At 35.9% G+C, this 15,867-nt stretch overlaps 1 protein-coding gene across 4 annotated transcripts in view; it reads right to left on the reverse strand.

The window, feature by feature from the left end:
* Nucleotides 1-15,867, reverse strand: part of ANKRD28 (ankyrin repeat domain 28) — a 119,674-nt gene that overhangs the window by 57,477 nt on the left and 46,330 nt on the right. For all 4 annotated transcript variants that reach the window (XR_010027507.1, XM_063153964.1, XM_063153956.1 and 1 more), the window contains one exon: nt 15,628-15,711. Coding sequence is in view for 3 of the 4 variants with exons in the window: in XM_063153964.1 (XP_063010034.1) it covers nt 15,628-15,711 (84 nt within the window). In the remaining variant the exon portion in view is untranslated. The remainder of the gene's footprint in view (nt 1-15,627; nt 15,712-15,867) is intronic.

Below are 15,867 nucleotides of genomic sequence, written 5' to 3' on the forward strand. Positions count from 1 at the left end.
TTGATTCCAGAAATGAGGACTAACTCTTCAGAAGTATGTTCCATCCCAACTGTGTCTTAGAAACACATAGCTAGCATTTGAAAATTACTGAATTGAAACTAGAAGAAAAGGATTAAGTACTAAACTTTCAAAACTTGTAAATACATGAGAAATTAATACTGTATCTCTACTCAACCTTAACTGTAAGTCATCTGCTATTTCTTTGGATTTTTTCTTATATTTTTAGTCAATTCTCAGAACTTTGCATTGCCAAACATCAACCAATTTCTAACTAATTTTGTTTGACATAATTTTTGGAAGCAGACCTCTATTTTCTGCCCATGTTTCAAAATTAAGATGCATGTCCAATATATAGAGAAAGCTAATGTAACACTAATGGTCTCCTGCATGCTTAAAATATGAAGAAATTATGACAGTAACCACAAAACCAATACATATTACATGGCTAACCACAAAGTACCCTTTGAAGCCAGACAGTACATACATTTTAGTTGAAATTATTAGAGTTGGCATACTGACTGCATTAATTTCTTGAACTAATTTTCATGCTCCTATTTGTATGAGCACTTGTACCGCGTTTGCAAGAAACATTTGTGCAAGCCCAGTACTAAACTTTCACTAGTAAGACCTTATCACTACTCATTACATTTCAGGACATGTCCTCTTCATGCCAGCTGTTAGGAGGGCAGAACAAATCTAGAACTCAAAAAAAATCACAAAAAAAGAGGAGGAATTTTTGCCCTCTTGCTCATTAACACAGAGTGACCATTGATGGAGGGACCTTATCTTGTAGGAGAAAGAAAGTGTTTTTAGCAACAAGGGTCACATCAGTCATAATCTGCCAAACCCCACTGCTGTTGCTAGCTAAGGTCTTCAGTACCAGTTTAACAGTGCATGCTCTTTACTTGTTTCTAGCTGGTAACAATGATAATAATAGTAGTAAAACAACAATAATAAAAACTGGCACACCATGGAATAAAGCACAAAAGGTTTTAATCATGACTACCATTTGTGGCACTGTGAGTTTGTGGAGGCCTTAAAAAAACTGGATAGCAGCTGTAGGTTACAATAAAAAATAAAAGATACATCAGAAGAGAACTACAAAGTTGTCTGGAAAAATGTTACCAGAGCACCATTTTAGGTCAAACCAAGAGTTTACCTGAACATAAGTCATTTTAAACACCTGTCTTCCTCAAGAGTACAGGGTTACAGTTTTCTAAATTGTCACAAGGAGCAATAATAAAAAATAAAATCCCATTGTAAGATATTTTTGAGTGAATCTACACTGACCACAAAACAACCATGAAGCACCATACTTGTAGCATGTTAGAAGAAATTACTACTAGCTATATAATTGCAAAGGAGACACTAACTTTCCACTTCAAATTTTGATTTTCCAAACATCAAAATCTCCCAGCAACTGCAAATGGTCAGATTTTGCATATGGGCATTTTTCAGAAACAAGACAAAAGTTTAACTTGAGTCCTGGTGAACAGGACAAGCAAAATGGGGGAAACCCATGCAAAGTGACATTAAAAACAACAGCAGTGAAAAAGTCTAATCTATTCTGATTTCAATACTTATGGCAGTCATAATTGGCTAAGAAATTTGGCTATAAAAACTATCAAGATATAGTCACATTTCCACCATGAAAAATTAATGAATTTAACAACACAGTGAACCTTGATCTGGAAACATCCTTCTCCTGGACAATAAGTTATCTGTTATGGTAAAAACCTAAGGGGGAAAAAAAAGTATCATTTATGCCAAATTGGAGTTTTAGAGTCTATAAAAACAATGACCAACTGACCAAGTATAATACATTTCATAACCAAACAACTGTTTATTCCTTTTCTGACTATTGAAACATCCCAGGCAATCAAATTTCTTTCCTATATTTAAAGTTTTACAGGAAAAAGTCAAACATTTGAGTTTTACCTTTATCTAGAGTAGAGCAGAATAACATTATCTGTTTGCACACCATTCCACATTGCATGCACAAAAATGAGAATCCCCACCAAGAAGGAGGCAAGAAAGAATTCACATTGAATGGCTTTGCTGTACAGACATACTTGGTAGCTCCAGAAACATCCTTGTTTAGCATGATGCCTCTTGGCATTTTTAAAATTTTTCTGACTGAATTTAGGCTCAAGTTCACAGAACAGCACTAAAATCCCTGGAAGATAATTTACTTCCAATTCAGCTAATGATTCTAGGCAAATAATAAACCTAAAACTGATAAAAATATCTATCCTTACTGAACCACTGCAAACAATTCATGCACAATATAAAAACTTATGAACAAAAAGCACATTGAAGGTTTGGTTCATTTCTAAAATGCCTAAACACTAAAAGCAATCTTAATCATAAAATTATTTGCACAGAAAAAACATAATTTTATATCTATAAGATAGCCCATTTGTATCTTTTTAGTATTTTTAAATAACACTGGAAAATACCTTTTATAAAAATTGTACAAAAAATATCGAGAGCTCAAGTCATGTGAGCAAACATCAGATGCCAAAACTACTCTTGTCTAAAAGACAATCCAGTCTTTGACTTTGGCACAGAGCAGAAAAACTTGACAGGAGAAAATTTGCTGGTTTAACTTTTATTGAATCTCAAACTGTAATGTCCATAGAAACTCAGCGAAGTGACATTTTAAATGTAAGTTGATACTACAGTACCAAAAAAGACTGGTAAAAAAGGAACCCAAAGCTCAGAACAATTCATGTTGTTAAATAACACCATTCCAGGCATCCTTCATTAACTTCAAATGCTGTCTTACATGACAAAAATTAGGTACAAAACACCATTCAGGTGTAATTGCTTGAAGCCCTGTTCCTTTTACAGGAGTGGCCCCAAAAGAAAGACACACAAAAGAAAGTGAGTCACACTTAGAGCAAGGAACAGCAATTAAGCTTCAAACTTCATCTAAGATTATGATTGCTGGATCTTACAGCCAGCTAATGTCTCATTCAGAACATGAGAGTAAAAAAATCTCATTTAAATATATACAGTAAAACCCCAACAAGTTATTTTGATGTGGTGAAGATGTTTGAAAAGTGAGATTCAGTACTTGAGCACTCCTTGTTCACACATGAGAACAGGAGTGCTTGAGGTGTTCTGGTAGACATTGCATCTTTATTTGTCTCAACTAAAGAGGTCCACAGCAAGAAGACTATTTGACTTGCTGTCAAGTATTTCAATTATGTCAAGAAGCAGATTTTGAAACAACTAAACATCTCTGCATTTTTCTACTTCCAAGTAATTCAGCTCAAAACCTTTTGTCTTCAATTATTCTTTCTTGAAAGTACTGAGTCAGAGTGTTTTTTGGAAATACTCATCTTCTCATACCCTTTAACCTTGATGTTCCACACAGATTTTGTAATATTGCTATAATAATTCTGCTGGTCAGGTTTTAGAACTTGTGTAGGGAACAAGCTAAAGAAAAGCTAAACCCAGGTTTTTACAAGCTTCTACATTTTTACATGTTTTGTAGACACAACAATATTTTTACACAACAGATAAATGTTTCTGGCTGAATTAGAAAGGCCAGGATTTCTTATGAGCAAACTCAGGCATTCATTTGGATATTGGATAAGGACCTGAATAACTAAGCAGGTTTTGCAAACTGCTGTTCCCTTTCAAAGAAAAGTTCCAACATCAAGAACTGGTCCTATTTATCACTAATAAAGGTTACTGAATTCTTGCCCAATACATAGAATGAATAAAGAGCTATTCTGTATCCTTTGGTAAGAGCAACTTGATCTCACAGTGCAGCTGAGGCAGTTTGGATGTACTTTGCTTTAACTCAGGAAGAAAAAAAAAAAAAAAAAGGCAACTTTTAGGGCCAAGACAATTTGTTAGCATTCTAGAACCCTGTGAGGGGAGAGAGCAAAAAAAAAACACTAAAATTAAAAAAATACTCATCCATTAACCCCTACGAATTCAGAACTCTGCTGTACTAAAAAAAAAAAAAACAAAACACACAAAACCCCAAAAACAACAACCACCAAAAAAAAACCCAAAAAATTCCCCAAACCAATAATATATCATTGAAAATACTTGCCCTTGCCTTTATCCTTCCCAAATGCCAGTTATATGATTTGCAAACATTTACCTGGTAGGTATGACAGAAGAAAACCCCAGCTTTTAAACAGAATGGAGTTGCTGGTAAGAAAAATGATAAATAATTCTGAAACTATTTCTGAAAAAAAAAAAAAAAAAGGCAGCAACATGAGAAAACAATGGATTTTCCATAATGAGAGTACAGTGCTGTGGAGCACATTATGTAACCCAGGCTGTGCTCACAGAGTGGGCTGGAACAGGGGCACTGCCTCATCTTCCAGTGTCATCATCTGTAATGTCTGAGGACACAAATAAGAAAATATGCCAAGAGTGAAATCAGTACAATCCAGGCTCTGTTTATGCTCCAGTGAAAGATCACACACCACACTAGGTAAGGTATGCACATCTCCAGCACAGTTTAAATCCAGCACATTACGTTCGGGCCACTGCCACTTTTGTTCAGAAAAGCTGGGGTTTCTGCCCTTTTCACTGCAAAGGCAAGTGCTCCAATGACAAGCACCGATGGAAAACAGATATTTGTCCCACTAACTGCATTGTCTTGCTGACAGGAAAGATGTGCTTCTCAGGTTGTATGTTTAATGTTAGCACCTCTTCTTGCAGCAAGCCAAAACATTTTCCTGCTGTGTGTTAAGCTTCATGAAGTAAGGTCATCTAGTTGGAATATGCAAAGCCCTCCTTTTAAGAGACCTTTGCACCATTCTGAACTCCAAACAGCATACAACACAATCTATGCTAATCCAAAGGCTAATTGTTAGGCAAGAAAAATCTATTCTGAAAAACACAAGTAAAATGAGAGCAAAAAAACTTCCACCCAACAATGGAAAATGAGAAGTCCCTACACTGATCACAAAATAAACCCAACACAAAGCCTCTGACAGTGAGGATAAGAACTCCTCTAAACCTGCTGGTTATCTTAGGATCAAAGTATCTTCTGTGCACTATTTCTTAGGCTAAGTGGACACTGGAAAAGCTTAGAAGATAACTGTCATTATAAGAAAAACTTGCAACAACTAAGGCAAGATATGAGCACTCCTTTGAGGCATCAAGTCAGCATCATGTAATTTATTTATAAGTTACCATAATTACACATATACATATGTATATAACTAGTACTTAACACAAATTCAAACAGAAATTACATTAATGATCAGGAAGGATGATAATAATAATGTAGGACTTCAAAAGATTGGAAAGAGAACAGAATTCCACTGGTTTTGGAAACAGAGGGGTACAGGCTGATATCACAGGCCTGAGAAAATACCCCCTCAAACTTCATAATCAAGACATTGTATCTGAAATTTTGGAGCATGCTCTTCAGCAAGAACTCATTGGAAAAGATCTTCAGTTTCTTTATCCTGATACCTGACACCAGTATGAGCTTTTTCAGATCCTACTGACAATAGACAAGAGTTCTCCTCCTTGGGTATTTATGGGACAGCTCTCCCTACATCATGTAGCAAACAAATGAGAAACACTTTGTTTTCACTGTTTTTGATGTATATCCATCATTTATTAAAGAAAATTTAAGGACTTTAAAAGATGCATCTACCTCATGCAGAGCTTGTGTACAAGGGCCAAACTGGACAAAGGAAATTATGTTTGCTGATTGGATACTCCACAGTAAGATACCTTCAACTTGCATAGTGGAGAAAATTCTTGTTCAAAGGGATGATACATATGCATAAAAGGCTTTCATCCAGAAAATGGCTACAAATAATCAGTAAATTCAAATCCTATCTTGCTTTTCCCAGCAATGCCCTCTTTAAGGGCTGTGTCTATGTTGGAAGCTAATGCACATTAAGACTTTTGGACTTTTTTTCCCCTCTGTGCTCTTTCAATGGGGATGTTCTGTTCTAAAATACCAATTCTTTGCATGTCAGGCACAGCAACTGCCAGGAATAACTCCAGTAAGCTCCAACTATTCAAGACCTTGCCTCTAGCTTGTTTTGTAAAAGCAGCAAGAAATGCATAACTTCAACTCTGCTTTGAAGGTTACAATCTTAAGCAATAATCACTAAAAGTAAAAAGGCAAATTAGACATGATCTACCAAATCATTATCACTAAGAATCATACAGGAGACTCAAACACAAAACCCTTGAAACTTTAAAAACTCTTCAAACTTTTAAATTTGAAGTAGTTATTCAAGGCTCTCTACACCAATGAGAATTTTTCAATGTTAAAGAAATCACAGTGACTGAAACAAAAGCTGTCTGTCAAACTCCCAATTACTGCAGAAGAAATTCAGTGTTTGGCCAATACTGTAAAGCACTGCCATGCAGACATCCAGGCTTGTTTGCCCAGTTTAGCAAGCAGTAAATCCACATTAGCATAGTACTGGGCAAGCTTACCAGGCCTGATGAGAAGGAGGAGATGTTTTCCTGAGTAGCACACTAATATTAACTCATACTCCAGTCTCTAAAGAATCATTCTCATTTCCTGTTCAAGGCAGCAGCATGCCATGTAAGCACAGTGTTCTTCTCAGTTCTACCCTTTGCAATGGTAACTCTTCAAGAGCCACTGCCCATAAGACAGTATGGGCACAGTACCAGCTCTACTGAGTACCAGTTTGCTGATGTGGGTCAGATTATCCTGTAACTCTGCTCAAAGTTTGTTTGTAGCACTCTAATATGAGTAATAACTTGATCCAGCTGAAAATCTCATTTGCAGAGGCCAAAGACAGTGCTATTGACACAAAGGATAAAACTTATTCCTCTCTGGACTAGCAAATTTCTCCCATTAAACTTTTCAATTCTGAAGGAAAATGCCTAATTATACAGATTTGTATTTAAAACATCTTGAATCTATTTCTAAGCCAGAAGAGGAACTCAACACCATTTGGACAGACTTTATATTGAGGCTGAAAAACATGATTCACTCTAAAACACTACAGAGGAACTAAGATATCTGATTAATCATTACAGATGACATGCTTGAGAAACATCCTACACTAATGAACAGGAAATACTCAACTTTAAAGTTAAGTTACAGTAAAAAGCTTCTGTGTGAAGATTTTAAATAATTTTTGAGTAGCTGATGGATACTGTTTACAATATACAACTGGCAGCAAGTTTCCACTACACCTGGAAGAATTAGTCTCCAAAGTTCTCTATTTCTGGACTCAGTCAGGCTCAGATCAATGGATCAAACAATCTATTGCCCAATCCTTTAGAAGTACAATCAGCTTTTGTACAGAAAGAGCTTCCCTACATTTCCTGCAGTGAAGTTTCTTCTTATCTCTTCAGACATAAAACATGAATATTCATGTATTTAACAAGGTACTTAATTCTTTACCAAAAACCTCCTGGACATTCCCGCATGGTAGTGCAGCACTCCATTTCCTCCTTTACAAACACCTCACTAAAAATTGATCAGGCTTAGTGACAAGGTGTTTCACAAGCTATGTCTCTTGTTAATACAACACCACACACTTTGGCCTGTGCTATTCACAAAATGTCCTTCCAAAAACAAATTCCTGGACTTTCTTACATGCAAGATACTTCAGCTCCACATCAAAAGCTGATGCATATATGCAAGTTCTGAGCAGGCTGCTCCTGTTTGTTCAAGATCACAAATGCTCCCCTCAAAACCAGAATTCTTCACAGAATCTTCATTCAGATGTGAAGAAATTACAATTTACTGAACATTTAATAAAGCAAGAGTCTCATATGACTCATCATTTCATCAGGCTGAATGAAGATTAGTACAGAGAATATTTAGAAGCAGAAAGCAATACAGTACTCTGAGATGCACATTGGACAAAAATCCAAATACAGGTTTAAGGAGAAATAAACACCTTGCTCCTATCAGGAAGCTGTATTTTGTTAGAAGCATGTGGGCAAACGAATAGAGAAGATAAGACTCAGCATCAGTCTCTGGGGTTATACACTACAGTTTTCTCACCCATACATTCAAAAAATATATTTACATATATTTTGCCCAAAATGAAAACGTACCAAGTTAAAGCCATTAACCATTATAATGTCTCTATCTAATTACAAAAGCTCTCAGTTCTTACTAGAGATCAGTTCTTAGTAAGAGATAGGTATAATTAGTGTTATTTAAATGGGTAATAAAAATTCTTCTATTAGAAGTTACAGTAGAAGGGTCTGAAGGCACACACAGCTTGTTTTGTGTTTTATGTGCACCCTGAGTTCACCTGGGCTTTGTGAAGCCTCACAGCTCCTCACTTGGCCAATATGAGATTTCTTGGCCCCTGCTGCAGCACCTGAAGCTGGGTTCCAGGCAGAGGCTGCCAGGCAGCAGCTGCTGCCTTGAGTTTCTCAGCAGTGCATTTTACTGCAGGAATTCTCTTTATTAGTGTTTGTTTGTACAGGAATGTTTTATTTCCTCTCCAACCTCCTGCAGCTATTTCAGAGGCCTGTTCTCACTGTCATTTCATTATATGCCTTCTGTTGTTAACATTAGGCAAGTGACCATTTAAAAAAAATAAGCTCACATTTTATCTATAACTTGAATGCATTTACATACAGGCATACACATGTGTGTGTTCTTTCAATATACAGTTCTTATTTGCAGGAAACTGAGGGGGAATTACTGCTGCTCTAAGTTACAATATATCCTATCTTCTCATCATATTAAGAAGTCTTTCAAACTCACAAATACCTTTAATTTTATCCCCCAAATCTGCTACACTCTAAATTGAAGATAAACACATATTACAAAGAATGTCCAACCAAGCAGAAACCTTTCTAGTGGAGAAAGAAAGGGCTTCAAGGTTGAACAGATTTCTAAATAGATAAATGATATGGGAAATTAGCAAGCAATTTTAAAACAAGTTTTCCTCTAGATTTGATCACTATAATGTGATATAAATATTAAAGATACAAATATATATATAAAGATATAAATATTAAGACACACCACAGCTATAAAAAAATCATAAAAATAGGAAACTATATCTGTCCTTATTCTAACAATCTCTGAGGAGAAAAAAGTGTTCTCAATATAGCAGAAAGCATGCAAATATTTTTATGCACTTTATGAATCTCTCAAAAGTTACTATTTTCACAGAATACTTCTTTGCTATGATTAGAGACTCAAGATATTACATTTTTGGAGAGAAGGCCTTAAATTCAAGTTTTATTTTAATAGGTCTAAACTGTGCACTCCTCCAAAATACTACAGCAGCTACACTTTCACAAAGTCAGTCTAGATGGTTCAAGTTACAACAACTACAGTGTCCAAGTTACAATAACTACAGTGTCTCTTTATTAAAAACTTGCCTGCCTTTGGAAATTAGCAAAAGATCCAGTAAAAAAACACTGACGAACACTTTTAGAGAACAAAAATGCATAACTGATTGGAACTCTTAAGCAATGACCACAACTAAGAAACCAAAAGTGTAAAAACTGACCTATTAAAATAGGAACTAAAAGTAAATAAATTGTGCTCTTCAGAATATTTTACAATTTTCTGGGCATCTTTTTAATTCCTCCCTAGCATTCAAATGAGCAAAGCAGACATTATGTCTGTCCTGCCAAGGAATACAGTAAGATGCTGCTCCACAGTAACAAATACTTTAGTGCAAGTTTTTGTTGCCAACTCCAGCTGCCAGTGAAAAAGTCCTTCCTGTAAATCATCTGATTTGCCTGCAGGAGCCTGACAAAATAGTTACCAACACTGGGTGTGAGCCATGTCTGGGACAAACAGACTGGTCATCTCACCTCTTCAGAAACACAACTTGAAGAGTTAAAAACTCCTCACAACTCCTGCTTAGCTGTTGTTAATTCATTTTTAACCACTATTTACTCTCACCAGTTTAGGTACAAAAACCAGAGGGTAGCTTTGCTGTGACTGCCAGAAGCTTTCTCTGGAACCAAGAGGTGCTGCAGCTGAACTGGTCTGGAAAATTATTTCCCTGCAAACATACTCGTGAGTGCACCAAATCACAAACCACTGTGAACTCCTTTTCCTGATCAATAGTGTCAGCATTCCTGAAGTGGAATGGAGGACTGCTAGGACATGCCTCTCTTCCCATTGCTTTTATCTGGCCCATACAAATCTCTGCAAAACTGTCAAGGTCTTCCCCCCTGTTTTCAAAACAATTTCCACTCCCTGTTAAAAATAGCATCTCTGAGTCTTGCTCTCACCAAAAGCACAGAAACACGGTGCTGTACATCAACCACCACTGTTTAAAAAGCATCACATATTTGAGAACTTTTTCCAGTTGTCCCAACCAGCAAATTCTTATACTAACAGTTACTTAAAGTTACGAAGGCACAGATAACAAAAGGCATAGCTCAAACACTTTATGCATATCAATTAATGCAGAAAAGTTTGTAGAAGCACAGATAAGTCAAACTAAAGTGAATTTACATTTGTAGTCTGCATATATACTTTTTATAAAAAACAAATGAGAAAATCCCTGTTAATAATCAGTAAAATGATTGGCTACAGAAACATCATGAACACAAAGGTAAGAAAATACCTAATGATTATTTTTACCTCATTACAAATTACGGCTTCTCATTCATTTGTTTTCAAACATGTCCATGATATTTACTCATGTAAGGTTCTTTACACTGAGAAATATTTCAATATAATTGCTGAATTAGAGAGCAATTACAATTTCTTGCAGAACAACATATATAAAAATTCTTTTAATGTACGAAATAGGCACAGGATTCATTTGCATGATCAGAACATCAAACTTTATTAGATCTTGCAGAATGTTCCATACTGCAGCCAAGTAATTCAGGCTTTCCTGTTCTACACTGCACTCTCAAGTGTACAGAAAAACACCTGTTACTCCAGTAGTCCAAACAACAAGTATAAAGATGAAAGCCAAGTGACCATATATCCATTACCTATTTTTTTCTATTTAACCTCTTTCTTTTAGGCCTTTGCTGACCATAACCATCATCTCAAAGAATCTTTCTTGCTATTTAAAGTGTACTGAAATTTTCATTATTAATTTCTAAATATATTTGAGACCCCCAATAATCTAATTCCCCCGGTACCCAGACCTGATGCTGTATAACGAGTCCTAGAGTTGTCACTAGACTGAAAAGCCAACTTTCTTCTTCTTTCAGTATATCCAGTGACCTGCAGAGTAGGATAACCTAATGCTGTGTCTTATCCTAGAACAACATCCAGCAGCATTCTCCTACTATGCAAAAAACACAAAGAAGTAGTTATGGAAACCCACATTTGGCAGGACTGGGAATGAATCCCACATCTCTACTGGAACAGCTACCCATGGAGGCACCCCACCACCAGTCAGAGAGAATTTTAGCCATCCTGTTTGTACCCAGAACTTTGGTGCTACAGGATCACAGCCCTTGTGAGTCCCACCAACAAAACTTGGGATTTATGGGCAACCTTTCATTGCTAATATAGGTGTGGGTTAGGGAGCGCAGACAAAAGATCATTTGGTTCCATGGTTTTGTTTTGTTTTTCCCATCTTCCCCAAATAGCAGCACAGGTGAATTTTTACTTTGTGGTTACTTATTATACAAAAAAAAAGACATTAAATTAGGAGTCATGCTGGATCAATAATTCAGAATAGAAACCATACAGAGAACCCTGATTGCTACAGGGTAACAACGGCTGTAATGGTAAAGTATGAGGAATTTCGGAATTTCACTTCCCATTATTTCATTTTATGTAGGGAAAAAAACACCAATTCACACATAAAGCAGCTTTAGAACATTCATAGTTTAAAATCTATTTTAATCTCACAAAGCACAATACAAAGTAAGATCCAGGTACTTAATTATTAAGTAACTTATCACATATGTCAACATTACTATTTTATATAGCAACAGGTGAGCACTTTTGAGCTCATTGTGAGAGATCTGTGTGATTTTGGGAATCTTCCAAAAAAAAAAAAAAAAAAGCTTGTTTGCCTTTAGTATGAGAAGAGCAAGGGGCACACTGACACCAGTTCCAGAGAGGATCAGATGTTTGTCCCCTCGGCTAAGATCAAGTGCAATGGGGTTATAAAAAATGCATATTGGGTTACCTGAAGTATCAATTTTCATGGCAAGAAATACTACCCTAATAGGTCTAGGAGGAGGAAAAATTGTTCTGATTTTGAACAATCGCTTCAGTAGTCAGATTTGCAACCTCTAAATCATTCTTGACACTGAGCTGGTATTCCCTTGAGAGAATTACATTCTTAACTAATAGCTGACAGGAAATATTCCATTTTCATGATCTTTTAAACTAAATGTGCATCATATGAGTTTTGATGACAAACAGAAATGGCCGAGTTTACAACAGTAACAGATCTCCAAATCTTAAAAAAAAGTTCCAAACCAATACTAATTTATAAATGCAATGCTGGAATCATTCAGTTAGCTAAAACAAATTGCTGAAAAGTAGAATTCAAACCAGCCACACTAATCTAATCAGCAAGGGCAGGAAACGTTGAGAATCTCCATTAACTAATAGATATTAAATGTGTCCATTGACATGCAAGATTTTCCTTTCTGTCAAGTCTCAAAAGCTCAAGATGGTACCAATAAATAATTTTTTAAGCAAACACACACAGCATAGCAGAAGCCATGCTTGTAACAGAATCTCTATGCTGTTTGACATATGTGATGCATGCGATTTAAGCCTGATTTATGAATCAAGCAGCTACAGTTACTCAAGCTTTCTTGGGGAAAGATGAGTGAGAAGCAACCCCGTCTCCTCTGGTTTGTTTTTTTTTCCATTAACTGGAGCCTCAGGAAAGTACACCTTCCAAACAATTTATTTGAACAAAGTTCCTATAAATCAGTTTTGTCTATAAAGAGCTGCACATTTCCAGCTTGCAGGGAGGGTAAGCCTTTTTGAACCCCAGTTTAAGCAGCTAGGGATATACTCAATTTGTCCTTTCTTCACAAAAGATTACAAGAGCAGATGGAATACAATACATACTTTCTAAATCTAAACTGAGCCTGTGACTCAAGAGGCTGGTGTGGCATGAACAGAAAACAATCCTCTTCCTGAAAAAAGCCCATTTGCTACTTGTACATCATCTTACAGTCACAGCAGCAACTCACAATCTGTAAGACTTCATAAGAAGGTAAATGAAGCTGGATGAAACAGAAAGAAAAAATACCCACATTTCATCATAAAAAACCTTCCTAGATGAATGTCACTGTCACAACAAAGATGTACAACAGCCCTATCTTCAGTTCACTTTTGGGCAAAATTAACTCATAGAACGCTGCTGGGTCTCCAGTTACAGAGTCAGGCCCATGCACAGGGGAAGGGAGGATGGAAGGAATCTCAACTATTAGAATACAAACTGCAAAATAATTAGTTACTCTTGAGAGGGGGAAATGACTGCAGAGGCATTGAAGGGAGTGACTCTGGAATTCAAATAACTGTACTGAAATATTTGGATAGCAAAGTGGAAAAAAATCCAGTATATACACTGGTCTAATACAATCCACAGTGGTCAAAACAGTCTATCCCGATCCTTCTCTTTTTTAGGAATATAAGTAACTACCACATTTTCTTCACTTTTTCCCTCCTTCTGTCCACACCAATTTGTAACACATAACTCAGGGAGCAACTCTGGATCTAGACTTATGTAGAGATATATTACCTCCAGCTAAGGACGTTTTCAACAAAAAACCCAAGGAAAGGAACAAAATGCACACAGACACACAGAAAAATGTATTAAGCAGTCTTTGTACTTCATTGTCTACCAGACAATGGGAGAATTTACATGCTCAATTAGTCCCAACAAACAGCATTTAAGGGATAAATGTAAATTTAATATTAAATACTGTAGCAGGACTAGGAGTGCCATGATAATAAACAGTGGTCATGTGTGATAAGCATCTCCCTGTGCTGAAGAAGGTGGTTCTGAAAAAATGGCATATTTGTCCTGCAAAGACTCTAACCACACCTTGGGTGTTACTAGGCTAACACCTAGTGCACACATGTTCTATTAAAGGCAGATACATCCACAGAAAGGAATTAAAATAAAAAAAATTAAGACATAAAATATAGGAACCTCCAGATTTTGACTGTTTCTCCTAGAATAGAAGTACCTTGCAATCTGAAGTAATTCTCTTCAGCAAAAGACAGCAAAACATATGAGCTTTCCTATTTATCAGTTGGCTTCCTATCTTCCAATTTACTTGCAAGTGTTTGATAGAACTTGAGAAAGAACAAAATCCAATACCAAACCACTCCCACATGCATACTGAAATACAGCAGAGGCTTTGGTAATATATTGTTTAAAAAAGCAGAAAGACAGTAAACCTAACTTTGTTTACAAGCTCTAGAGCTATGAATGCTAAACCTGACTTTAACACATTAATGAATACAAAGCAACACCACTAATTATCTTCCAGAAATAAAAATGGCAATGGTACCAGAGCATATAGATGCAGACATGGGAAGGATACAAAAGTAGTGCTCTCATAACTAAAAAGAATATTAAGTCTTTAGGTATAATTCATCATACAATCTTGCTTAAGGACATACAAAACTCCTGAAAGAGGATTAAAAAGTCCAACCTTATCAAACAAAATTTAATATTTGACAAAAATTTCTTTATATAGGGTCCTACTCAAGCTCTTCAAGACAATAGGAGGGCTCCCTTACACTGGGACTTTTCACACAGCATTTCTCAGCTGTAAATTCTGCAGAATGCTTTTAAATGTCAGAAGAGACATACCAAACTAAATATTTGCTTTTGGTTTACATCTCCCTCGAAGAAAGTGTAAACAATCATTATGGTCTTAAATGGGCCCCTAGGAAGCAACTACATCTTAGCCTTTGCCCTTTAGCATCACTCTTGCTCTGAGGCATTTGGAGGAGAAACAGCTGTATACATTCCTGTAGCATAAGCTCTAAATGGTTTTTGTCAGTTTGCTGTAATAATCAAAGCAACTTCTAATCCATGTAAAGAGTTTATGGTATATTATCTTTCACAGTGTCAAACACACATATTAGAATTTTAATAGAAATACAGTAACTGTATGCTGTTCAAATCTTGAATATCACCCAGTGGAACAAACTTAGTACCATTTCAGTAGAATTTTTATGTCTGCAGTGCCTGAGTCTGCAGCACTACAAAAATAAAAATCCTGTTTCTCATTCCTACTAATACAATCATTAGGCTTCCCTTTTTAAAATCCACTATTAAATGTACCTACTGAAACCCCAGACTATGTTCTTATAATTGTCTCATGTATACTATATGCTATATTCAGTTTCAAACCAATTCAAGTCTACACAGCATCACACTCAACCAGTCTAGCTTTCTGTACATTAGTCTGATGCAACTGTATAAACAAACTTTGCAGTTACCCAAGCACTGCAGAGCTAACATTTGCAAGGAATATAAAATTAGGTCTTTACTATTCACACAAATCTGCAAAGCTATACATCTGATTCCCAGTATTAAGTGTATGTATAGGCATTACTTAGCCTGGGATATAAAATGTACAGCTCAAGAATTAGCAAAGTTTTCAAGAGATGAGTACAGCAGAAAGATGTAACAAACAAAATTAAAATACATTCAAAATTAAAACATATTCAAAGATAGCTATATTTGATTTTACCTGAAAATTAACATCTTCTTTCTTAAATATTAGTGCTCGAACTTCATCAGGATCTCCATTAAATATAGCTTGAACCAATGGTGGCTAAAATGAAGAAAAAACACATCTTAAAATAAAATCCCATTTTAGGTTTTAGTGATACACATACAGGGTTTTTTGATACATAACAGAAACCCAAGGTAATGACAAAAAACTCCATTCCAGGCAGTAAAACAAAGAAACCAGCAGCAGTATTTAGAA

This window comes from Melospiza melodia, chromosome 1 (genome assembly GCF_035770615.1).
Source record: "Melospiza melodia melodia isolate bMelMel2 chromosome 1, bMelMel2.pri, whole genome shotgun sequence".
Classification (NCBI taxonomy): domain Eukaryota; kingdom Metazoa; phylum Chordata; class Aves; order Passeriformes; family Passerellidae; genus Melospiza; species Melospiza melodia.